At 45.3% G+C, this 26,145-nt stretch overlaps 1 protein-coding gene across 2 annotated transcripts; it reads right to left on the reverse strand.

Moving 5' to 3' along the window:
- Positions 1-3,326: 3,326 nt before the first annotated feature.
- Positions 3,327-22,503, reverse strand: LOC120061438 (transmembrane prolyl 4-hydroxylase-like). Of its 2 annotated transcripts, none has more exons than XM_039011246.1 (9): positions 21,724-22,503; positions 20,620-20,701; positions 12,277-12,473; positions 12,094-12,184; positions 7,056-7,221; positions 6,775-6,960; positions 6,444-6,534; positions 6,101-6,224; positions 3,327-5,998 (listed from the first exon to the last, which is right to left on the reverse strand). In XM_039011246.1, the coding sequence occupies exons 1-9, from the start codon at positions 22,114-22,116 to the stop codon at positions 5,784-5,786; spliced, it is 1,545 nt and encodes a 514-aa protein (XP_038867174.1). In that variant the 5' UTR covers positions 22,117-22,503; the 3' UTR covers positions 3,327-5,783. The 2 variants fall into 2 exon arrangements, with proteins under 2 accessions (XP_038867174.1, XP_038867173.1); XM_039011245.1 differs by having other exon boundaries at positions 12,262-12,473.
- Between the last annotated feature and the right edge of the window lie 3,642 nt (positions 22,504-26,145).

The following is a 26,145-nucleotide window of genomic DNA, read 5'->3' on the forward strand; positions in this document are numbered from 1 at the left end:
GCAGTGAAGAAAGTAGAGGAAGATGGATTAAGGGGGAGGAGTGGTGAGAGTAGTAGAGACATACCAGTACAGAGGGAGGAGTGGTGAGAGTAGTAGAGACATACCAGTACAGAGGGAGGGGTGGTGAGAGTAGTAGAGACATACCAGTACAGAGGGAGGGGTGGTGAGAGTAGTAGAGACATACCAGTACAGAGGGAGGAGTGGTGAGAGTAGTAGAGACATACCAGTACAGAGGGAGGGGTGGTGAGAGTAGTAGAGACATACCAGTACAGAGGGAGGGGTGGTGAGAGTAGTAGAGACATACCAGTACAGAGGGAGGGGTGGTGAGAGTAGTAGAGACATACCAGTACAGAGGGAGGGGTGGTGAGAGTAGTAGAGACATACCAGTACAGAGGGAGGGGTGGTGAGAGTAGTAGAGACATACCAGTACAGAGGGAGGAGGGGTGAGAGTAGTAGAGACATACCAGTAGAGGGAGGAGTGGTGAGAGTAGTAGAGACATACCAGTAGAGGGAGGAGTGGTGAGAGTAGTAGAGACATACCAGTACAGAGGGAGGGGTGGTGAGAGTAGTAGAGACATACCAGTACAGAGGGAGGGGTGGTGAGAGTAGTAGAGACATACCAGTACAGAGGGAGGAGTGGTGAGAGTAGTAGAGACATACCAGTACAGAGGGAGGGGTGGTGAGAGTAGTAGAGACATACCAGTACAGAGGGAGGGGTGGTGAGAGTAGTAGAGACATACCAGTACAGAGGGAGGGGTGGTGAGAGTAGTAGAGACATACCAGTACAGAGGGAGGGGTGGTGAGAGTAGTAGAGACATACCAGTACAGAGGGAGGGGTGGTGAGAGTAGTAGAGACATACCAGTACAGAGGGAGGGGTGGTGAGAGTAGTAGAGATATACCAGTAGAGGGAGGAGTGGTGAGAGTAGTAGAGACATACCAGTACAGAGGGAGGAGGGGTGAGAGTAGTAGAGACATACCAGTACAGAGGGAGGAGGGGTGAGAGTAGTAGAGACATACCAGTAGAGGGAGGAGGGGTGAGAGTAGTAGAGACATACCAGTAGAGGGAGGAGTGGTGAGAGTAGTAGAGACATACCAGTACAGAGGGAGGAGGGGTGAGAGTAGTAGAGGCATACCAGTAGAGGGAGGAGGGGTGAGAGTAGTAGAGACATACCAGTAGAGGGAGGAGTGGTGAGAGTAGTAGAGATATACCAGTACAGAGGGAGGAGTGGTGAGAGTAGTAGAGATATACCAGTACAGAGGGAGGAGTGGTGAGAGTAGTAGAGACATACCAGTACAGAGGGAGGAGGGGTGAGAGTAGTAGAGACATACCAGTAGAGGGAGGAGTGGTGAGAGTAGTAGAGACATACCAGTACAGAGGGAGGAGTGGTGAGAGTAGTAGAGACATACCAGTACAGAGGGAGGGGTGGTGAGAGTAGTAGAGACATACCAGTACAGAGGGAGGGGTGGTGAGAGTAGTAGAGACATACCAGTACAGAGGGAGGGGTGGTGAGAGTAGTAGAGACATACCAGTACAGAGGGAGGGGTGGTGAGAGTAGTAGAGACATACCAGTACAGAGGGAGGGGTGGTGAGAGTAGTAGAGATATACCAGTAGAGGGAGGAGTGGTGAGAGTAGTAGAGACATACCAGTACAGAGGGAGGAGGGGTGAGAGTAGTAGAGACATACCAGTACAGAGGGAGGAGGGGTGAGAGTAGTAGAGACATACCAGTAGAGGGAGGAGGGGTGAGAGTAGTAGAGACATACCAGTAGAGGGAGGAGTGGTGAGAGTAGTAGAGACATACCAGTACAGAGGGAGGAGGGGTGAGAGTAGTAGAGGCATACCAGTAGAGGGAGGAGGGGTGAGAGTAGTAGAGACATACCAGTAGAGGGAGGAGTGGTGAGAGTAGTAGAGATATACCAGTACAGAGGGAGGAGTGGTGAGAGTAGTAGAGATATACCAGTACAGAGGGAGGAGTGGTGAGAGTAGTAGAGACATACCAGTACAGAGGGAGGAGGGGTGAGAGTAGTAGAGACATACCAGTAGAGGGAGGAGTGGTGAGAGTAGTAGAGACATACCAGTACAGAGGGAGGAGTGGTGAGAGTAGTAGAGACATACCAGTACAGAGGGAGGGGTGGTGAGAGTAGTAGAGACATACCAGTACAGAGGGAGGGGTGGTGAGAGTAGTAGAGACATACCAGTACAGAGGGAGGGGTGGTGAGAGTAGTAGAGACATACCAGTACAGAGGGAGGGGTGGTGAGAGTAGTAGAGACATACCAGTACAGAGGGAGGGGTGGTGAGAGTAGTAGAGACATACCAGTACAGAGGGAGGGGTGGTGAGAGTAGTAGAGACATACCAGTAGAGGGAGGAGTGGTGAGAGTAGTAGAGACATACCAGTACAGAGGGAGGGGTGGTGAGAGTAGTAGAGACATACCAGTAGAGGGAGGAGGGGTGAGAGTAGTAGAGACATACCAGTACAGAGGGAGGAGGGGTGAGAGTAGTAGAGACATACCAGTACAGAGGGAGGGGTGGTGAGAGTAGTAGAGACATACCAGTACAGAGGGAGGGGTGGTGAGAGTAGTAGAGACATACCAGTAGAGGGAGGAGGGGTGAGAGTAGTAGAGACATACCAGTAGAGGGAGGAGTGTTGAGAGTAGTAGAGACATACCAGTAGAGGGAGGAGTGGTGAGAGTAGTAGAGACATACCAGTACAGAGGGAGGAGGGGTGAGAGTAGTAGAGACATACCAGTAGAGGGAGGAGGGGTGAGAGTAGTAGAGACATACCAGTAGAGGGAGGAGGGGTGAGAGTAGTAGAGACATACCAGTAGAGGGAGGAGTGGTGAGAGTAGTAGAGACATACCAGTAGAGGGAGGAGTGGTGAGAGTAGTAGAGACATACCAGTAGAGGGAGGAGGGGTGAGAGTAGTAGAGACATACCAGTAGAGGGAGGAGGGGTGAGAGTAGTAGAGACATACCAGTACAGAGGGAGGAGGGGTGAGAGTAGTAGAGACATACCAGTACAGAGGGATAGGCCAAAAAGTGAAATAAGTTAGCATTTATTGCAATGGTTATTAATTGTACCGCAGGGATGGATCGGAAGTCTCCGAAAATTGAGATTGTGGTGGCAGCTGCAAAGAGGTATTTGGGTGTGCGAGACTTGACAGCAGAAGAGTTACAGGATGTGTTAAGTGGTGATGTCCCATCCTTTCATGGTGATGGCATGAGGTAGGAATAAATACATTTAATTAGTGGAGTAAGGGGTTGTTCATTTTATTTTATATCATTTTGAAATTAGTGAATATAGTGTTAAATGGTAGGGTATTTATTTAGTACATTTTTCTTTTTCAAGTAAAGTACAATGGAGTTGTACTCCAGTCCAGTAGGTGGCGGTAATGCAACAAATTGGATGCCAACCGCCGTTAAATCTCATAGAAGAACAAGGTGGCGTTTCCACTCACCACCAAATATGGTGATGATTCGAAGCCCAGTGGCCGGCAGTGGGAGAAGATCGAGTGAGATGGATTTCTCATTGATGAAGCATTTGATCTCAATACATTTTTCTGTTCCCAAAACCAGAATATGTTACAAACAGAGTGGACTAAGTTTTTGTAGACTTTACCCGTTGTCAAAGTTTCTAAAAAGTGTGTTGTTTAGGAGTGAAGGGGTGAATTGAGTTATTGCCCACGCCACTTCAGAGTTGGCGTTCCCTAACGGAAATATGGAAATACATGCTAGAATGAGCACTAGTTCTGCACACTATGATTAATTTTCTCCCATTGGAAATGACAGGCTGTGTTCTATCTTGGGTTAGTTATAAAAAATCATTGCTTGTGCTTCCCAAGGCGCCAGGGTCACGGCTAGAAAGGATCAAGCTTTTGTCAAATTAAGGTCAGATTTGACATTTCGTAGCAGGTTAGGAGAATTTATGCAACAGGTTAGGATAATTAGGTTACGGTTAGGAAAAGGTTAGCTAAAAGGACCGTCTCATTTCAAGCAAGCGCATTTCCATCAACGGTTACTCTCCTCAATTAACTTTGACCTTTTTCAAAAGGAGGCGAAAGAGGACGAAGAAGAGAGGACGCAGGAGGTGAGCAAATCTAATTGATAAAAGGCCTATGAATCGGCGTATGCTAACATGAGTATATTACCTTGAAAACAACAGTCGGACATCTTGGAAGCAGTCTCCAGTTCTTATTATACCTCAGTTGTGCTTCCTCGCCAAGAGGAGGCTATCGAGGAGGACCGTCTTCCATTTGCCTTTTAACGAATTGACACACTCTCCAAACACTCAACCTCTTATCGGTCACAGAGGAAAGAGGACGTAGGAACGACTTTTGCCCAAATGAGAAAACCACATGGAATGCTCCTCGGTGCAGGCTTAGATAAAAATTAAATCTCACTGTAGCTACAGAAAAAAGCATACAAATTGTATTGTTTTCCATGACTTATTGTATGTATACAGTGAACAACAACTGTAATAGACTCAATGCAACATCAACCAGTCAAGTAATAATGATACATTCATCAATCACCTTATTAAGTTAATAAATAATAATACATAGATAATAAATAATCAAATACAATAAATAGATAAATAAACAAATAAATAAACACACTTATCTGAATCCTGAATCAAGCAGACATTGAAAAATAACTATTATCACAACAACAAAGAAGTTACTGTAAATCACAGTTTTTCTGCCTCTCAAACATCATTGCAGGCGCGACGTAACAGCAGAATATGTACTGCATGTTTTAGGGTTTTTAACCACACTGCTCAACGCACCTCACCCCTGTTTTGCCCAAACTAAAACAATGACGAAAGGTGCTGGGGACGGACAGTGGCGCTGTTTCCCCTAATGCGGGTTCCATCTTTAACAAGGAGTTGTATGAAAGGACAGCTGGTTTGAGAATGAGTGGTTCTTCATCATCGTAACACAACCACCAGACAGGAACTGTAACATAGAAACAGGGTTTGTATTACAGATGTGTAATGGAGCCAAACTGTACTGGATAAACTCATCCACAGCTTGAAATGGGGCCATTGAATTTCATCCTTTTCTGTGGCGCAACTGGTTTGTACGTCAAGCAAGCGGACACGTGTTTGGAATCAGTGGACCACTGGTTCAAGACCAGGAAGAGGACAGGGACAGTGGAGGAAGTGAAGCTGTTAGCAACACAGTCACACCAGTTACACATGGACTCTTGGGGTTCCCTAAAGACTTTGGGCTGGGCCAATGTAAATATCTGATGCTTGAGGTCCAGGGGCCTGCTTTGTTATTGGGCTTCCTCGAGCCCACTAGCACCCCCACTAGCACCCTTGTATTTGTCTGTTGACAAATACTGTCAGAACATCACATCACTCATGAAAGAAATAGACAGAACTATACAGATACAATCCCACATCAAATCTGCCTGTCAGGAAGACATAGATAGATGGGTCATCTGATTAGATTCTAATTTGGCTCAATTTGCTGTGAATACTACATTTAAAACAAGAATGGATCCCTCAGAACCATAACTATGACTGAAAAACAGACAAATGCAACTAAAATGTCTGCATGTGTAATTAGAACTGGGTTTTGAATTCAATTAATTACACAGGTACTTTGTCTTTTCAGATATTCTGAGGGGCAAATCCTAACTGCCATTAAGTCAAATGTTCACTTAGTCTCCCATTGACATCAATGCAACATGACTAAGCGGAAATAGTGATTTGCCCGTGTGCTTAAAGGAACGTGTGCATCTCCCCACAGTGTGTTCCCAGTAGCCCTAGCTACAGTACTACAGGTCCTGGTGGTGGTTGCTGTGAGGGAGGGGGGTTTCCCGCTCCTCTCTGCCCGGCTCGCCCTCCTGTCTGTGGGTCACCAGTCTCTGGTAGCGGGCTTGGCGCTGGTGGTCTGGGTCCACGTTCACCCAGCTGTTGGCTACCCACTTCACCCCTCGGGTCACAGGGCAGTCCCCATGGAGGGAGTATTCATCCAGCTCACCCATCCAACCTGCGGGACAGGGGAGGGGATAGGGAGTTTGAGTAGTGGCGTACGGTGTTAACGGAGAAGACAAGTCACAAAGAATGGAGCAGCGTGTGTGCTGGAACGGACCTTTGCCATCAGAGAGATGGTTGTACCAGAGGAGAGCAGTCCCAGCTGTTGGTTTCACCCTGAGGTTTCCTCTGTTACAGCTCTGCTGTGTGTCTGTCAGATCCACACCACCCTGCACTAATGCCTGGAAGACACACACACACACGTGCAAACACAACAAAAATGCAGCTCTTCTATGCTCCTGATATGAAGCATGACAAGTGCTTCTCAGTCAGATTCCTTGTCATTGTTCAGCACTATGTTTGCAATAGCAGCACAATTCAGGAAATCAGTAGCCTTCTCATCATTCAACATGAAAGCAAAAACTCTTAGTACGGACAATGCTTATAGTATGGTCACCCACCTCCTCCTCATAGGTGCGATTGTCTGCCACAGGAAAAGTGGTCTCTCCGCCTCCCTCCACAGAGTTCAGGTAGAGTAACACAGTGATGTACCTGGGGAGGAGGGAACATCCGTATATTAAGGCGACTATCTGACCTGAATATGGGAGGATCAAAGTGCACATTTGTGCAAACAGATGGACACCATAAAAAGATGACAACCTATGAAAATTAGAGGAAGCATATGGATACACAGACACAGACACACAGACACAGACACACACACACACACACACACACACACACACACACACACACACACACACACACACACACACACAGAAAGAGACAGACCTGCAGGAGATCTCGGTGTGTGCCGAAGTGTTTCCAGCCAGGCGTGTGTGTGAGCAGGTGGTCTCTGGATGGGAGGGGCTACTGTCGTGGTGGGCGTGGCTGAAGCCTCCCTGCTCGTAGCGAATCACCTGCAGCGGCTCGCTCAGCTCAACCAATGGGGAGGGCAGACGCGCTAGATGGGTCACCCTAAGGAAGGAGAGGCCGGAATAAAGCCATAAAAACACTATGACAACTGAGTTACTATGACAACGGGGTGCGTGTTACAACTGAGTGAGAGTTACCTATTCCTCAGTGCGTGTAGTATGTGGTGTGATCCTGGTCCCTGATACAGCCAGGTGTGTCGGCTCTTCCTTTTCGGTTGGCCCCGCCTCGTTCCGCCTCGCTGCTGCAAGGGATGCTGGGACATGCCGTCACACACACGCCTGAACTCCTCTAGAGTTAACACACCTGCAGGGACAACACACGGTTAGCCCCCCTCTCTGCTGCAAAAAACATTTATCTCACTCGCTCTCCTATTAAGATGTTCACATCTTCCTAATCACGTTATCCACTCTCTCCCCGTAGGTGTAATACTGTATGCTGTTACTCTCAGCTCATCTTCCTCTTTCCTATTCTCCGATCTTTCTCATCCCACGGCCATTTTCTGTATCTGTAGCTCTGTATGCTGTTGCAGCTCCTCTCTTGCTTTTCCACTCCCTCCCTGTAACTCTCTCGCTCTCTATTACTCTCGAATGAGTGAACCTCCGGGCCCCCTTTCCCCTCATCCCCCTATGAAGCAGCGCCCCAGACGAAACAATAGCTCTGGGGTGCAGGAGGGGAGGATGGAGCGAGTAAGTGTGGGGAGGAGGAGTACGAGGGATCCGGGGGAATGTTAAGGAAGGAGGTTGGTAGGCCACAGATTTTAATGAGATGATGGGACACATCCGGACTGGGAAACGCAAACGGCGCCTGGCATAATGGCATCAGGTCACACACACCCTTGGCACGCACAAACACTCACCCCTTAATAATACTGGCAGGGAAAGCCTGGTATATAGGCTTTGGGAAAGACATATTTATTTGTAACATTCTTTGTAAACAACAGGTGTAGACTTACAGTGAAATACTTACTTACGGGTCCTTTTCCAACATTGTAGAGTTTCCAACTAATTTGAAGGGGTGTCCACATACTTTTGTATGTATGTACAGTGGGGAGAACAAGTATTTGATACACTGCCGATTTTGCAGGTTTTCCTACTTACAAAGCATGTAGAGGTCTGTAATTTTTATCATAGGTACACTTCAACTGTGAGAGACGGAATCTAAAACAAAAATCCAGAAAATCACATTGTATGATTTTTAAGTAATTAATTTGCATTTTATTGCATGACATAAGTATTTGATCACCTACCAACCAGTAAGAATTCCGGCTCTCACAGACCTGTTAGTTTTTCTTTAAGAAGCCCTCCTCTTCTCCACTCATTACCTGTATTAACTGCACCTGTTTGAACTCGTTACCTGTATAAAAGACACCTGTCCACACACTCAATCAAACAGACGCCAACCTCTCCACAATGGCCAAGACCAGAGAGCTGTGTAAGGACATCAGGGATACAATTGTAGACCTGCACAAGGCTGGGATGGGCTACAGGACAATAGGCAAGCAGCTTGGTGAGAAAACAACAACTGTTGGTGCAATTATTAGAAAATGGAAGAAGTTCAAGATGACGGTCAATGACCCTCGGTCTGGGGCTCCATGCAAGATCTCACCTCGTGGGGCATCAATGATCATGAGGAAGGTGAGAGATCATCCCAGAACTACACGGCAGGACCTGGTCAATGACCTGAAGAGAGCTGGGACCACAGTCTCAAAGAAAACCATCAGTAACACACTACGCCGTCATGGATTAAAATCCTGCAGCGCACGCAAGGTCCCCCTGCTCAAGCCAGCGCATGTCCAGGCTTGTCTGAAGTTTGCCAATGACCATCTGGATGATCCAGAGGAGGAATGGGAGAAGGTCATGTGGTCTGTTGAGACAAAAATAGAGCTTTTTGGTCTAAACTCCACTCGCCGTGTTTGGAGGAAGAAGAAGGATGAGTACAACCCCAAGAACACCATCCCAACCGTGAAGCATGAAGGTGGAAACATCATTCTTTGGGGATGTTTTTCTGCAAAGGGGACAGGACGACTGCACCGTATTGAGGGGAGGATGGATAGGGCCATGTATCGCGAGATCTTGGCCAACAACCTCCTTCCCTCAGTAAGAGCATTGAAGATGGGTCGTGGCTGGGTCTTCCAGCATGACAACGACCCAAAACACACAGCCAGGGCAACGAAGGAGTGGCTCCGTAAGAAGCATCTCAAGGTCCTGGAGTGGCCTAGCCAGTCTCCAGACCTGAACCCAATAGAAAATCTTTGGAGGGAGCTGAAAGTCCGTATTGCCCAGCGACAGCCCCGAAACCTGAAGGACCTGGAGAAGGTCTGTATAGAGGAGTGGGCCAAAATCCCTGCTGCAGTGTGTGCAAACCTGGTCAAGAACTACAGGAAACGTATGATCTCTGTAATTGCAAACAAAGGTTTCTGTACCAAATATTAAGTTCTGCTTTTCTGATGTATCAAATACTTATGTCATGCAATAAAATGCAAATGAATTACTTAAAAATCATACAATGTGATTTTCTGTTTTTTTGTTTTAGATTCCGTCTCTCACAGTTGAAGTGTACCTATGATAAAAATTACAGACCTCTACATGCTGCTTTGTAAGTAGGAAAACCTGCAAAATCGGCACTGTATCAAATACTTGTTCTCCCCACTGTATGTATGTATGTATGTATGTGTGTGTGTGTGTATATATATATATATATATATACACACACTACCATTCAAAAGTTTGTGGTCACTTAGAAATGTCTCGTTTTTTAAAGAAAAGCACATTTTTTGTCCATTAAAATAACATCAAATTGATCAGAAATACAGTGTAGACATGGTTAATGTTGTAAATGACTATTGTAGCTGGAAACGGCAGATTTTTAATGGAATAGCTACATAGGCGTACAGAGGCCCATTATCAGCCACCATCACTCCTGTGTTCCAATGGCACGTTGTGTTAGCTAATCCAAGTTTATCATTTTAAAAGTCTAATTGGATCATTCGAAAACCATTTATTCTCTAACAAGTTTGTAGAGTCACAAGCTTGATGTAATCATTGCGTGCTATGAATATGGAGTTCCTCTGTCCAGTGTCTGTGTTCTTTTGCCCATCTTAATCTTTTCTTTTTATTGGACAGTTTGAGAACAGTTTTCAGCTGTGCTAACATAATTGCAAAAGGGTTTTCTAATGATCAATTAGCCTTTTACAATTATAAACACAACGTGCCATTGGAACACAGGAGTGATGGTTGCTGATAATGGGCCTCTGTACGCCTATGTAGATATTCCGTAAAAAATAAGCCGTTTCCAGCTACAATAGTCATTTACAACATTAACAATGTCTACACTTTACAGTATTTCTGATCAATTTGATGTTATTTTAATAGACCATTTTTTTTTGCTTTTCTTTCAAAAACAAGGACATTTCTAAGTGACCGCAAACTTTTGAACGGTCGTGTATGTTTTATAGCTTTTAAACCTTTGCCATATTGTGGATTCAGAGCCATTTACCTAATACAACTGAGGGTTTTCTTTAATAGTCTTAAGAAGTTAATGGAAGCTTCTCTAATGTCAAACATGTAGGGTGTGGTGTACCGCAGGGCAGTTCTGTAGGCCCTCTACTCTTTTCTATTTTTACCAATGACATGCAACTGGCATTAAAACAAAGCCTGTGTGTCCATGTATGCTGATGATTCAACCATATACATTTCAGCAACCACAGCTAATGAAGTCACTGAAACCCTTAACAAGGAGTTGCAGTCAGTTGTGGAATGGGTGCCAGTATTAAACTGGTCCTGAACATCTCTAAAACTAAGAGCATTGTATTTGGTACAAATCCCTCCCTAAGCTCTAAACCTCAGCTGAATCTGGTAGCGAATGGTGTGGCTGTTGAACAAGTTGGGGAGACTAAATGACTTGGTGTTACCTTAGAATGTAAACTGTCATGGGATGTTCTGCTTTGTTGACACCACACTCCAAAGCAAGTCATGCAGGCTCTAATTTTGTCTTACCTTGATTATTGTCAGGCCATGTGGTCAAGTTTTTATTCGTTTTTTTTTATTTCACCTTTATTTAACCAGGTAGGCAAGTTGAGAACAAGTTCTCATTTACAACTGCGACCTGGCCAAGATAAAGCATAGCAATTCGACACATACAACAACAGAGTTACACATGGAGTAAAACAAACATACAGTCAATAATACAGTAGAAAAATAAGTCTATATACAATGTGAGCAAATGAGGTGAGATAAGGGAGGTAAAGGCAATAAATAGGCCATGGTGGCGAAGTAAATACAATATAGCAATTAAAACACTGGAATGGTAGATTTGACAGTAGATGAGTGTGCAAAGTAGAAATACTGGGGTGCAAAGGAGCAAAATAAATAAATAAATACAGTAGGGGAAGAGGTAGTTATTTGGGCTATTTATAGATGGGCTATGTACAGGTCCAGTGATCTTTGAGCTGCTCTGACAGCTGGTGAGGGAGATAAGTGTTTCCAGTTTCAGAGATTTTTGTAGTTCGTTCCAGTCAATGGCAGCAGAGAACTGGAAGGAGAGGCGGCCAAAGGAAGAATTGGCTTTGGGGGTGACCAGTGAGATATACCTGCTGGAACGCGTGCTACGGGTGGGTGCTGCTATGGTGACCAGCGAGCAGAGATAAGGCGGGACTTTACCTAGCAGGGTCTTGTAGATGACCTGGAGGCAGTGGGTTTGGCGACGAGTATGAAGCGAGGGCCAGCCAACGAGAGCGTACAGGTCGCAGTGGTGGGTAGCATATGGGGCTTTGGTGACAAAACGGATGGCACTGTGAAATGCTGCTAAAAAAGACCTAGTTAAACTGCAGCTGGCCCGGAACAGAGCGGCACATCTTGCTCTTCATTGTAATCAGAGGGCTAACATAAATACTATGCATGCCAGTCTCTCTTGGCTAAGAGTTGAGGAGAGACTGACTGCATCACTTCTTCTTGGGCACAAGGACTATGGTGGTCTGCTTGAATCAAGTTGGTATTACAGACTGGGTCAGGGAAAGGTTGAAAATGTCAGTGAAGACGCTTGCCAGCTGGTCAGTGCATGCTCTGAATACACGTCCTGGTATTCAGTCTGCCTTGCGAAAGTTAACCTATTTAAAGGTCTTACCTCACATTGGCTATGGAGAGCGAGTTACACACACACACACACACTACAAAGTACCTGCTGGGCTGGCCTCCTGGCCGGTGAGTATCTGTCGTAAGTTCTCTGGGCTCAGCCAGGTCCCGTCCCGTGAACGAGAGTGGCTCAAGATCTGGGACAGAAACACACAACCACAAACTAATGAGCTGCCGGCCGCTCTCTACCCCTCCCTCCCTCTCATCCACCCACCTCTCCCTCTCTCACTTCCTGTCTCTGCAGTAGTCCGTCTTGGTCCAGGTCTAGCAGGCTGAAGGTCTCCTCGGGGCTGAGGGAGAGCAGTGGCTGCAGTTCCTCCTCCTGGTCTCCTGGTGGCACTGTGGCCTGGCTCTCCATCAGACCCTTCAGCTGGGCCAGCTGCACCACCACACCACACTCCTCCTCAGACAGGAAGCCAGGAATCTCTGACAGGAACAGAGAGAGGGGGGACCCATACGTCATTGATTACCTGTACAACGTCATGCTCTGGATGGAAATGTAATGTATAGGCAGACACAGAATGGGTTTCCCACACTAATGTCTCGACAGGGCGTGCTCCTGTTGGCCATTATTAGTCATTATAAACTGGGTGGTTCGAGCCCTGAATGCTGATTGGCTGACAGCCGTGGTATATCAGACCGTATACCACGGGTATGACAAAACATTTCGTTTTACTGCTCTACTTAAGTTGGTAAACAGTTTATAATAGCAGTAAGCCACCTCGGGGGTTTGTGATATATGGCCAATATACCACGGCTAAGGGTTGTGTCCAGGCACTTTGCGTTGCATCGTGCATAAGAACAGTCCTTAGCCGTGGTATATTGGCCGTATACCACACCCCCTCGGGCCTTATTGCTTAATTATACCATGGCAATGTTGAATCGTTGTTTCTGATTGGCTTGAAGGGCATTCTAGAGTGTGTATTATTTCCCTATAATGCACAGTATATTTGCACGGTAGAATTCAATGGCTATAGTTCATTCGTACATGTTCTATGTTTGAGCTGATTTTGAAAGAAGAAGTCGAATTGAAAACATTATTGGCATTGTTGAATTTGATTTTAATAATGGCAAGCTAGGACTGATGGTTTGGTTAGGTAAACTAGCAACCTAGGACTGAAACCAGTCCTATCTGTGTAGCCATTCACTTGCTTGCCTAGGACATCAGATAGCCTAAATGTAGTTAGTGTGCAAATGTATGTGCAAACGCCACCCATCCAGACTCAACATAATGATACTGAAGTCAGTGGTGGTGTCCATGTTAGCATAACAACAGACAACAAGCAGCCTTCAGGTGAGCCCAGGTCCACGATCAAGGATTTCCTTATCAAAAGGGCCTGAGTGACTTGGGAGATCAGACCAGCATGATCAATGACTACAGACTTCTCTCTATGTTGCCCTGCTGCTGATGATGACGCACACATGACTGTTCTATCTAGTAGAACCAATCATGACATGGATGGAAGACTGATTATGTTACTGGTTTACATTTATGTAACAAATAGCCTAGTATTCCTGATTGGCTGATGTCAGAAAACCAGAATGATGATCCCTGAGGAGTAGAGATGATTAAAACTTGGGCTACCAGTTTACAGTACTTTAAATTCATAACCAATGTTTTTGAAGACAAACAAGTTCTTATCTTTACAGAGTTACAGTAGAAAACGACCCAGGCCTTCTGCACTGCAAAGAGATTGGATACTGCACTGAAAAAGCAGTAATTATTTTACAACTTGTTAAGCTCAAGAAATAACTTATCTAAAACAACATATGTCTCGGTTGTGTTTGCTTTAGCTTTCTCCGTGTCGTGTTTGAGCAGGTGTGTGTACACAGGGACTCTTTAGTGATCGTGGATATGGGGATAATGAGAACTCCCTGGCCCCCCATCACCCCCACAGGGAGCTATTTGTGGTATGGCCCGACCCATTGACAGTGCTAATGAGCCAAGGCATTGAATGTCTCCCACAGGGGGGGTGACTGAGAAAGAAGCTGTATTGTGGTTCCCCTGGGTGAGAGCCGGACTGGTGGTCGCTCATATATAGTAGTTAGTATGCAGGAGTACCAGTATGTCTGTGTGAGGTTGGTATCATCATTCTCATTCAGACCCATTCACATTCATAGAGTGTGTGGGAGAGCAAGAAGACCACACAACACACTCACCCTGTGTGAATATACAACCATGATTTACACATGGACTGTCAGAGGTGACCTAAAAGCAGTGGGCTGGACCTGTGTGTTAGTCTAAGGCTTCCTGATATGAGAGTGCCCAGGACCCCCTGGTAACCCCTTAGCTGCACCCCTGCCTTCCCATCACTCCCTCTATCCATCCCTTCCTCTTCTAATAAAAGGCTTCCGGCTGTACGCCTGCCTGTACAGTATAGGCCTTGTTCCCCACAGCAGACCCTGTACTGTACTGTGGCTGATGAGATAGGGAGGGGGAGAGAGAAAGGGAGGGGCTGATGGCTAATCCCTATTGTCCAGTCATGCACCATTAAGCTAGATGGGTGATATGAATGAAGGGGACTGGGTCTGGCCCCTCTCTCCCTCCTCTCCCTCCCCCGTTCTGTCTCTCTCTTTCTGTCCCTGTCTCTCTGTAGAGGAAGTGACCTGCTTGTCTGGACAGGAATCAGGTCACAGCCTCACAGTGGGAGAACCCTACCACCTCTCTCCCCCACATGCATGTTCACACACACACGCTGGGGCGCTCACACACTAAATAATAGGTTTCTTACATTCCCTTAGATGTAATCAGCACACAACAGACACAGATGTCAGAAATAGTACCAAGTAATCCTCATAAAAAGGTAATGAAATCAGGCATTCCTGATTCATCTGTAAAGATCACTCGTTAGTTAGAGAGATGGGATGGAGAGGAGGCTCGGGGTCAGATCGGGATAAACGAGCTTGTAGGGGTATGGGGAGATAAGGGGAAGTGGAGGGGATCCTTTGAACAGGGAGTGCAGACTGGAGGGCTTCTTGGGGACAGGAGTGCAGAAAGAGAGCAAGAGAAAGGGTTCCTTTGCCTTTGAAAAGAGAGAGAAAGGGTTCCTTTGCCTTTGAAAAGAGAGAGAAAGGGTTCCTTTGCCTTTGAAAAGAGCGAGAAAGGAAGGGAAAGGGGATACCTAGTCAGTTGCACAACTGAATCATTCAACCCGAAGAGAGGGGAGAGGAGGTGTTCGTGACATGAGGGGGACTCTTTTCCTCATCTCAAGCTGTGGGGGCGGAATGGCAAGTCAGGCTAAGGCTAAGTCAGGACAACACACACACACACACACACCAAGAGAGCATAACATTCTGAACACACACACACGCATACAGGTAACTGCCAAAATAATGGAAACACTTGAGTAAATGAGGGATACAAAGTTAATTGAAAGCCAGGTCCTTCCACACAGGTGCGGTTCCTGAGTTAATTAATCAATTAACATCTGAGCAGACCAAATGCTGGGCAGGCCATTATTTTGGCTATGCCCCCATAGGATGACAATGTCCCCATCCACAGGGCACAAGTGGTCACTGAATGGTTAGATGAGCATGAAAATGATGTAAACCATATGCCATGGCCTTCTCAGTCACCAGATCTCAACCTCATTGAACACTTATGGGAGATTCTGGAGCGGCGCCTGAGACAGCGTTTTACATCACCATCAACAAAACACCAAATGATGGGGTTTCTCGTGGAAGAACGGTGTCACATATATCCATTAAAGTTCCAGACATTTAGAATCTATGTCAAGGCGCATTGTAACTGTTCCGGCTGGTGGTGTCCCAACACCCTATTAAGACACTTTATGTTGGTGTTTCCTTTATTTTGTCAGTTACCTGTAGATTCACACACAATCCTTGATATTCTTAACTCAGTCATTACTACAGAACACTCACTCACTCACAACACATTGGAGCAAATGAAAGTGAGTGGGTTTCATATCTAATCCCATCTCAAGCACTGTCCCACTCCCTTGTACCCCACGCCCTCCCCCCATCGTTAACCCCCTGCTGGCCCACTCCCATCCCTTCCCCCACCACTCTCCTATTCAAATGCAGACCAAGCCTACAGAGGTGACGTGTCACCGCCTGCCTAGTATAAATACACCAATCCCCTCCCTGTCATACAGACCATCACCACAAACACCCAGACACTCTCTCCTGTGTGGATTTCCTTTCCTCCTCCCGGGATGATGCCCGTTCCTGCACCACCTCCTTGCACCACCTCTAAGAGGACCTCTCCTCGTGCTCCTGCTCTCCTCGTGCTCCTGCTCCTCCTGCTTCCAGCTGGGCCTGGCTGGAGTGTCAGGCTAGAGGCAGGACCTGGAGCTGGGAGTGGACCAGAGGCTGGTACAGTTACCAGGACCAGGGTTAGAGCTGGGTCTAGAGTTAGAGCTGGGTTGGAGACTGCGGATGAGGCCGTGGCTGAAGATAGAGCTGGTGCTACCATCCTGTCCGTCAGCAGTGAAGGGCAGTGGGAGCCCCGGAGCTCCTCCCGTTGTGTGCCCATCCCGGCGGGCATGGCCCTCTGCCAGAACATCGGCTACGCCACCATGAGGATGCCCAACCTGCTGGGGCACGAGTCGCCAGGCGAGGCCGTCCAGCAGAGTGCCAGCTGGCTGCCCCTGCTCGCCCGGGAGTGCCACCCTGACGCCCGCATCTTCCTCTGCTCGCTGTTCGCACCCATCTGTCTGGACAGGTAAGGAGGGGAGAGACGCTGGGAAGTTGGAACTACTAGCTTGTCTTTAGAAATTAGAGAACGTGTTGGAGGAAAATACAAAGGTATTTCTTTGTAGAGAACAGAGTGTAGAGATGTGTGTACACTAAATAGACAAGTCATTGGTAAAGAGGGAGAAAGACGGGGAGACGTGTCTCTTTGAGAGAAGGTATAGTGTAGACTAGATAACTGGTAGAACTTTTAAACTCTTGATGTCATTTTGCATACAGTGACATTTACATTATTTTGGCCTGGGCGGTTCCAGATCTTTATCATGATTATATTACAAAGCACTTATCTACTGAGTGAGCATGATATCTTTTGGAAAGCTCTTCAAAACAAAGCAGCCATTGAGAGGAAACCTGGATCTGTCTGTCTTCATGTCTCTCTCTGTTCCTCTGGGCTGAATCACAACTCCAGAGTGGGGGATTACACGGTGCCGGGAGCTATGCTAATCTGGGTTTGCCTCACAGAAAAGGCCCTGGTTTCACACAACCTTCAGGCCATGAAAGGCCCCTCATCTCGTTTGAGTTGTGCTCAGCGGCTGACTGGCCATCTGGCATTTTGGGCAAATGCCAGATAGGCTGGTCCATTTTTCACCCAGTCTAACTTGTTATTTTGTGTGCAAAATCCTCATTATCTGGCTAGTAATGGGGCACTTAACCCTTTACACTTGTGGGAATTGACCTATATGGATAGGGCTAAATTTAAATGTTTCTTACGGAAGAAATCTGAAAAGCATAACCATGGTAGCAATTGAAAGGGAACAGTTTGGAGATTATGGGAAATGTATTAGATTAAAGTTGAGGACACAACAGTTCACCTGACACAAGACTGATTATATGTGCATTCTACTTTTACTCTACTTTTCACCGAATTTGTTGATAACGAAATCTGAAAACACTCTGGATAAATTCAGTAACACGATAAGAATATTCCTGGAAAATGTGAGGTAGGTGTAACATAAGACAGAAAAATGACAAGGGTTTGAGTGAGAGGACTAACTGTTGTCTCTAAGTGGCCACACAATGCACTTTTATGACTCAAAGAGTTCAACTATAAGGTGCTTTTTTGGTCTCTCACTTGTAGTTGTTTTGTATGGAACACAACCCTACATCCCTACCATCACATTTACTGTTGTTGTTGTTTACGCAATCCAAAAACGGTCCATTATAAATCCCAATCTGGGTCAGCTCGACATCATTTGACAGCTTGTTCTATTACCAACATAACTAGCTAAGTTATAAAATATGATCTTAAAGTGTTAGCCTTTCACAAGGCAATTCAGGGAAACAGATAACTTTGGTGCACATAGAAAGGAGTCATGAGTGCATCCAGGTGTTTTCTTCACAGTCGACTAACAGGCTCATTGTGTTCAGAACAACCAGGGTATGACGCCATGTCATCTTGTAACTGTCCATCACACAGTGATCAGAAACGTTGACACTGGATATGACATGAGCTTTATGATATGGAAATGTGAAGTGCACATTTGGAGTCATGGGTGTTCGGCTTGCTTGTATTATGGGCTCCCGAGTGGTGAAGTTGTCTAAGACACTGCATCTCAGCATTTCAGTACCTGGTTCAAATCCAGGCTGCATCACATCTGGCTGTGATTGGGAGTCCCATAGGGCAGTGCACAATTGGCCCAGCGTAATCTGGATTTGGCTAGGGTATCATTCTTGTAAATAACAATTTGTTCTTAACTGACTTGCCTAGTTAAATAATTCTCAACGTCTCATCTTTCAAAACACATATAATCCTCTTAAATGTATAGCATTTCCCTCATTCAGAAAATAAAACAATGGCAAAAGTTACCAAGAGGGATGGGGCAACTTCTTGTCACACGAGGTGCTCAAGTTCAGAATGTTTGTCAGTATAAAACCCACACAGCACTGTGAAGCGGCAGGTAGCCTAGTGGTTAGAGTGTTGGACTTGTAACTGAAAGGTTTCAAGTTTGAATCCCCAAGCTGACAAGGTAAAAATCTGTTATTCTGTGCCTGAACAAGGCAGTTAACCCACTGTTCCTAGGCTGTCATTGAAAATAATAATTTGTTCTTAACTGACTTGCCTAGTTAAATAAAGGTAAAAAGAAGCAGAGCCTGATGTCATGTACAGCTACTACATTTAAATGTAGGTGTTTATCAGTGCCCAAATCTGCAATTTTCAACCCGGTACGAGAGCAAAGGGCTACGGGGAAAAATGGGCTGGTGTGTTAGAAATGCCAGGGCTGATTTCTGCTCCCAGTCGGCCACGGGATGTTTTATTAAAGAGAGAAAACATAGTGTTAAAAAGGAGAAACAGATGTTTCTAAACGTTATCTCATAGGGTGTAGCAGCATCTCTCTTCCTCCACTACTTCTCCTTTATTGATTTGGATCCATTCACTAACAACTTACTATTGTTTTCTCCTCCTGGCTCTTTGTTCTTGCATCTATTTTGTCAATCCCTCTCTCCTGGGCAGGTTCGTCTCTCCGTGTCAGAGTCTGTGTGAGTCAGTGCGGGACAGCTGCGCGCCCATCATGGGTTGCTATGGTTACCCCTGGCCAGATATCCTTCGCTGTGACCAGTTTCCTGCCAACCACCTCATGTGTATCTCCTCTGTCACCAACACCAGCACCAGCACAGGAGGGCGCAGAGGTGAGACACACACACTATGAAATAAGATGCTCTGTTTTCTACTGTCCATGTCAGACTAAGAACTCTGACTGGATGTGTCTGTGATGATTGTTTCAGCAGTGCCCCAGGCTAGCTGTCGAGACTGTGAGCTGGAGGAGGCCTCGTCTGCCAAGGATGTGCTGGAAACTTTCTGTAGGAGTGACTTTGGTAAGCAGAACTACACTCTGTTCCTTTATTATATTACTATTTTACAGAGATTGGTTCAGATGATGTATTCCAATGTTTCTCTGTCCTCCCTATTGACAATATCCAGATCAAACATTGAGATGTACCCTACCTACCCATCTTAATGCAATTCTCTGTCTCTCTGCTGCCCTCTGTGTCCCCAGTGGTGAAATTGCGTCTCACGCAGCTAAAATCCAGTCAGGTGAGTTTGGCCCAGTTCTCCCTGGCCTCTCGTCTGCAGGTTCTGAAGCACGGGCCTCTCCTGGGAGGACAGATCCGCTCCCGCCTGCAGCTGTGGCTGGAGAGAGACGCCAGCTGTGTACGGAACATGACGCGGCGTCAGCCCCGAGGCGGGACCTTCCTGGTGACGGGCACGGTGCAGGGGGAATGGCTGGTGGTCAACAAGGCCTTTGCCTGGAACAAACACGCCAGGAACCTGATGGCTGCAGCCCGCAAGTGGAAACAGCACCGATGTAGAGGCTAGCAGGGGCTCTGGCTAGAAGCTGAACTTGAGGTCTGAAATGGGTCTGAGCAGAGCTATAGGCCTAGGTGTACAGAGTCAGGGATGTGATTAAAACACCATATAACATCAGTAGAGAGAGAGGAGGTTGTTTGGGGGAGGGTACATTTCTATGATAGACTTCCTGGATTTTAATCACATCCTTGGATAGCTGGATGTTTCAGAGAGCACCATCCTGAGCTCAGGAGAGGACGCTGCAAAGGACAAGACCTTCTGTGTTTCCTGAAAATGTACATATCTATAAATTATAAGTAAATATCACTGATCTATATTTGTAAGAGGTTGACTGAAATTAAATTAGTGTTTTCAAAGTGTTGAGCTTGCATTCATTCATGATGTTATTGATGCAGTTTGGGTTGTCAGTTTTCATGGGTCTTGAAAGATGGGGGTTGTCTAACAGTGTCATCAATCATGTTATTCTCAAAGCATTTGAATAACAGATATATATCCTAAACTGTATGTGTGAAGACAAAGCCTGCCCTAAAGGGTAAAAGGTGCTATTCTTACCAAAGAGCAGAGGCTTGAGGCTGAGAGTCTTCATTTCCTGGATTCTGTCAGGCTTGAGTGACACCCTCTGGACATGACCCACCTGAAGAAACAGTCTACATTAATATTGTAAAGCCTTGGGCATGATCAACATTAAGTGTTTGTTAGGATGGTGGTCTTCGCAAACCCTCTCGCAGTATACCGAGTGCGCCTCGTCGTTGAGTTCGGGCCTATAAGACTCCGGCACAGCAGAGGCCACTATGTGAGACGGAACGTGCCGCTACAACCAAGCAAAGCAGTTTCTTTCAGAAAATATAGCCCAGTTTATCCGTTGACAACCGTAACACGACCATTTACAAACTGACATTGACAAGACTTGGTCATTCATTGATGGTTTGCCATAACAATAAACTTTAATGCGAGGTTGGTTTGGTAACTCTTGTAAACAATAGATTTGCTACAAGCAACTACGTTTGTAGTCTAATGTATTGCACATTAAAAGAGGACTAAGGCTACTAACTATCTAACAAAGCTAGCTAGCTTGCTAATAGACTGATTTGAGTTTCCAACTGGATAGTAGAAGCAAAGGTAACCTAACGTTAGCTAGCTAAATAAACCAATGAATTTGGAATATTGTACAAGCTATTCCGTGTGGCTAACAACCACAGCTAACTAGCTAGCTTGAACGGTAACAGCTAGCTAGCTGCCGTTGAGCCTTTTCCCTCATTTAAGAACGTTGCACTCATCTAGTTTGACGTGCCACCACTAGTACTTTGTACTATTTATCAGAACTAGTGGACCGTCAAAATTTTGTTCGAATGAGTGAAAAGGCAGATAGATGTATGTTTACTTTCCACCGTCGACACCTACCACCAAGCCATGCCTATTAGACTGTTGGAGTTATTCTAGCAAAGATGACCTAGTTATATATATTGGCCTCGACTCTTCCTCTCTGCCTGGTTCTAGCTAGTTCGCAAAGTTTGAAAATTGCGGGCGCACAGACCACTGCGATCGAACTTGGCTGGCATATTATTTTTGTCTTCCGGTGGCCACTGCAACTGGATGCACACCGCTCGTTTTGTTGTATGATAGTAATAGTATGAGTGCGCCTCATTATCTCCTCACCCGTATCCCCTCGATGCGTGGTAGACTGAAGCTCTGACGGACATCCAGGTCAGGGTCTTGCTGAGGTGGGTCTGACGGGGACAGGCGGCTGTCAACCCCGCTGCTAGATGCCGATGTGTCCCCGTCGGCGCTGACAATATCCGCCGGACTGTTATTGTAGTGTACGTAGAACAACAGCCCAATGATGTTTATGATGTAAACATGGAAGAAGACCATGACCACCACGAAGTAAGCCCGGGAGCAGACACTGCTCTTCTGAATCTGAAGCCGCTCTCGGCCAGGCATTGGAGGGAGGTGCGGGGGCACATACGGTGATGAGTCGCCACACGCATCCATGCTTTCCTGAGATTCATCATCCATTTCTGAATGGATATGTCGATTGCTATAATCCATGACTAGCTAAATGTCTGGCAGGATATTCGTGGAGATGTACATATGCTGGCTGTTCTGCCACTGTGTGCTAGCGTTAGCTAACGATAGCTGACAACAGCATCATACATGCAAAGATGGCTAACTATGTAGCTAGCTACTAACATTCATTTCACCCATATAACGGTAGCTTAGCTAGCATGCAAGTACAGTAGGTTAGCTAAGCGAGTGAGCCTGCCTTCTTCAGACACGACGACAGGTTGTTTTCCTTTAGATACAATAAAAGGCAACACTATCTATGACCGTGTTAAATATCCGAAAGGACTCAACTTGCAATGGGATAATCCATATTTCATGTAGATGCGCTTATTGTTGACTGTACCCCTGACAACATCAACTACATAAACGAGAGCAGGGAGAAGAGTAGACGGCTAGTTCTGATTTCGGAACCTATCAAAACACTATCGCCCTCTAGCGGACGACCAGAATAAAACATTCCAAATTCCGACGCAGTGAGCCTCCGTTACCACACGATGGCACTAGAATAAAGGGAATGCAACGTGGGACTGACTGTAGGCTACTCTTGGCATTGGTGTGGTCTGGGTTGACTTATTTTTGTTTGGAGTAATGCTGCAAATACAGTTTTATCTATGGCTGTTATCGGAGCATAATCCCTCCACACAGTCTCCATCTGGTTATCTTCTCATGGGCTGCCTAATTGCTCTCTCAATTAAATTAACTTAAATTCAAAGGGTTTTATTGGCATGGGAAACATGTTTACATCTCTTTCTCTCTCTCTGTGTGCCATTAGTCACTCTGTTGAGATGCAATACCAGCTTTTAATGGTATTTAAAAGAGTATAGGTCACAAATGATTCTGACATTTGATTTTAAAGGACATTTCCATTCATGAAGAGGTGTAAATAGCAGGTGCGTATTGATACCACGAGTTTGACCTTTGGACCACTATGTTACGGATCCAAATTTGAACTCACTGATCTTAGGGTGTTTTCACATATAGTCCTCTTTAAAAGAACCAATCTCAGTCCTCTTTAAAAGAACCCATCTCAGTCCTCTTTAAAAGAACCAATCTCAGTCCTCTTTAAAAGAACCCATCTCAGTCCTCTTTAAAAGAACCATTCTCAGTCCTCTTTAAAAGAACACATCTCAGTCCTCTTTAAAAGAACCCATCTCAGTCCTCTTTAAAAGAACCAATCTCAGTCCTCTTTAAAAGAACCCATCTCAGTCCTCTTTAAAAGAACCCATCTCAGTCCTCTTTAAAAGAACCCATCTCAGTCCTCTTTAAAAGACCAATCTCAGTCCTCTTTAAAAGGACCCATCTCAGTCCTCTTTAAAGTGAACTCTGGGGTAAAAAAAAAAGCTAAATAACTAAGTTCTCTTTGTATTCACACTGTCACTGCCTTTGAATGAGGACTCAACTCTTTTGCCAGTTCACTTCACCTATTTTATGGTCCGAGTTCTCTTTGCATTCACATTGTTATGTTTAGAAAGGAACCAAGAGCTTTTTCCAACATGCACTCTGGGTTTTTACAAAGTACAGGACAAGCCATTCAATCAGTATGTGTTATCCGGCAGCTAGATATACCTACTTACATTTTGGAAGCTAATAGATAGCATTTAATTAAAATATGAGACATAATAATTGTGATCAGAATATACACTACATGACCCCGCCCCTTTACTGTTTTACACCATTCCAGACGACGCTTGGCATTGCACATGGTGATCTTAGGCTTGTGTGCGGCTGCTCAGCAAACCCTTGGAACTCGGTAGTGAGGGTTGCAACCCGAGGACAGACGATTTTTACGCACTACGTGCTTCAGCACTCGGGGGTCCCATTCTGTGAGTTGTGTGGTCTACCAATTCACGGCTGAGTCGTTGTTGCGCCTATGTTTCCACTCCACAATAACAGCACTAACAGTTGACCAGGGTAGACATTTGACAAAATGATTTCTTGGAAAGGTGGCATCCTATCATGGTGCTATGTTGAAAGTCACTGAGCTCTTCAGTAAGGCCATTCTACTGTCAATGTTTGTCTATGGAGATTGCATGGCTGTGCGCTCGATTTTATACACCTGTCAGCAACGGTTGTGGCTGAAATAGCCAAATCCACTAATTTGAAGGGGTGTCCACATACTTTAGTATATATAGTATACTATTAACATGTACATTTGATTGCTAACAGAATAAATAGCAGAAGAATAACTTCAGAATAAATAATGCTGTAGTTGAAAATTGTACACCCAAGGTAGGCTACTGGCCCTTTGAGAGCTAGAATAGATTTTGTACCCTATGTTGTGATTCTCACCAAATAGGTTGTCCTCTCACACTATTCAAATCCCACAGTCAATAAACAGTTTATGATCACAAATTAAAATCAAATAATCTGAACTAAAAACTCCACACATTTTGAAATTTCTGTGGAACCTTGACAATTTCTAATCAATATCCAAAAACAGCACACATTTTTTTTTCACGCCAACATGCACACCATCATCTTTTTCGGTTTTTGTTCGGCACCTACAGTTGAGGTCGGAAATTTACATACACCTTAGCCAAATACATTTAAACTCAGTTTTTCACAATTCCTGACATGTAATCCTAGTAAAAATTCCTTGTCTTAGGTCAGTTAGGATCACCACTTTATTTCAGAATGTGAAATGTCAGAATAATGGTAGAGAGTGATTTATTTCAGCTTTTATTTCTTTCATCACATTCCCAGTGGGTCAGAAGTTTACATACACTCAATTAGTATTTGGTAGCATTGCCATTCAATTGTTCAACTTGGGTCAAACTTTTCGGGTAGCCTTCCATAAGCTTCCCACAATAAGTTATGTGAATTTTGGCCCATTCCTCCTGACAGAGCTGGTGTAACTGAGTCAGGTTTATAGGCCTCCTTGCTCGCACACGCTTTTTCAGTTCTGCCCACAGATTTTCTATAGGATTGAGGTCAGGGCTTTGTGATGGCCACTCCAATACTTTGACTTTAAGCCATTTTGCCACAACTTTGGAAGTATGCTTGGTGTCATTGTCCATTTGGAAGACCCATTTGCAACCAAGCTTTAACTTCCTGACTGATGTCTTGAGATGTTGCTTCAATATATCCACATAATTTTCCTTCTCATGATGCCATCTATTTTGTGAAGTGCACCAGTTCCTCCTGCGGCAAAGCATCCCCACAACATGATGCTGCCACCCCCCTTCACGGTTGGGATGGTGTTCTTCGGCTTGCAAGCCTCGCCCTTTTGCCTCCAAACACAACAATGGTCATTATGGCCAAACAGTTCTATTTTTGTTCCATAAGACCAGAGGACATTTCTCCAAAAAGTACAATCTTTGTCCCCATGTGCAGCTGCAAACCGTAGTCTGGCTTTTTTATGGAGGTTTTGGAGCAGTGGCTTCTTCCTTGCTGAGTGGCCTTTCATGTTATGTTGATATAGGACTCGTTTTACTGTGGATTTTGATACTTTTGTACCCGTTTCCTCCAGCATCTTCACAAGGTCCTTTGCTGTTGTTGTGGGATTGATTTGCACTTTTCGCACCAAAGTACGTTCATTTCTAGGAGACAGAACGCGTCTCTTTCCCGAGAGGTATGACGGCTGGTCCCATGGTGTTTATACTTGCATACTATTGTTTGTACAGATGAACGTGGTACCTTCAGGTGTTTTGAAATTATCCCAAGGATGAACCAGACTTGTGGAGGTCTACTTTTTTTCTGAGGTCTTGGCTGATTTCTTTAGTTTTTCCCATGATGTCAAGCAAAGGGGCACTGAGTTTGAAGGTAGACATTGAAATACATCCACAGGTACACCTCCAATTGACTCAGATGATGTCAATTAGCCTATCAGAAGCTTCTAAAGCCATGACATAATTTTCTGGAATTTTCCAAGCTGTTTAAAGGCACAGTCAATTTAGTGTATGTGAACTTCTGACCCACTGGAATTGTGATACAGTGAATTATAAGTGAAATAATCTGTTTGTAAAAAATCGCTGTAAAAATGACTTGTGTCATGCTCAAAGGAGATGTCCTAAC

The sequence above is a fragment of the Salvelinus namaycush genome, chromosome 16 (genome assembly GCF_016432855.1).
Source record: "Salvelinus namaycush isolate Seneca chromosome 16, SaNama_1.0, whole genome shotgun sequence".
Taxonomy (NCBI): Eukaryota; Metazoa; Chordata; class Actinopteri; order Salmoniformes; family Salmonidae; genus Salvelinus; species Salvelinus namaycush.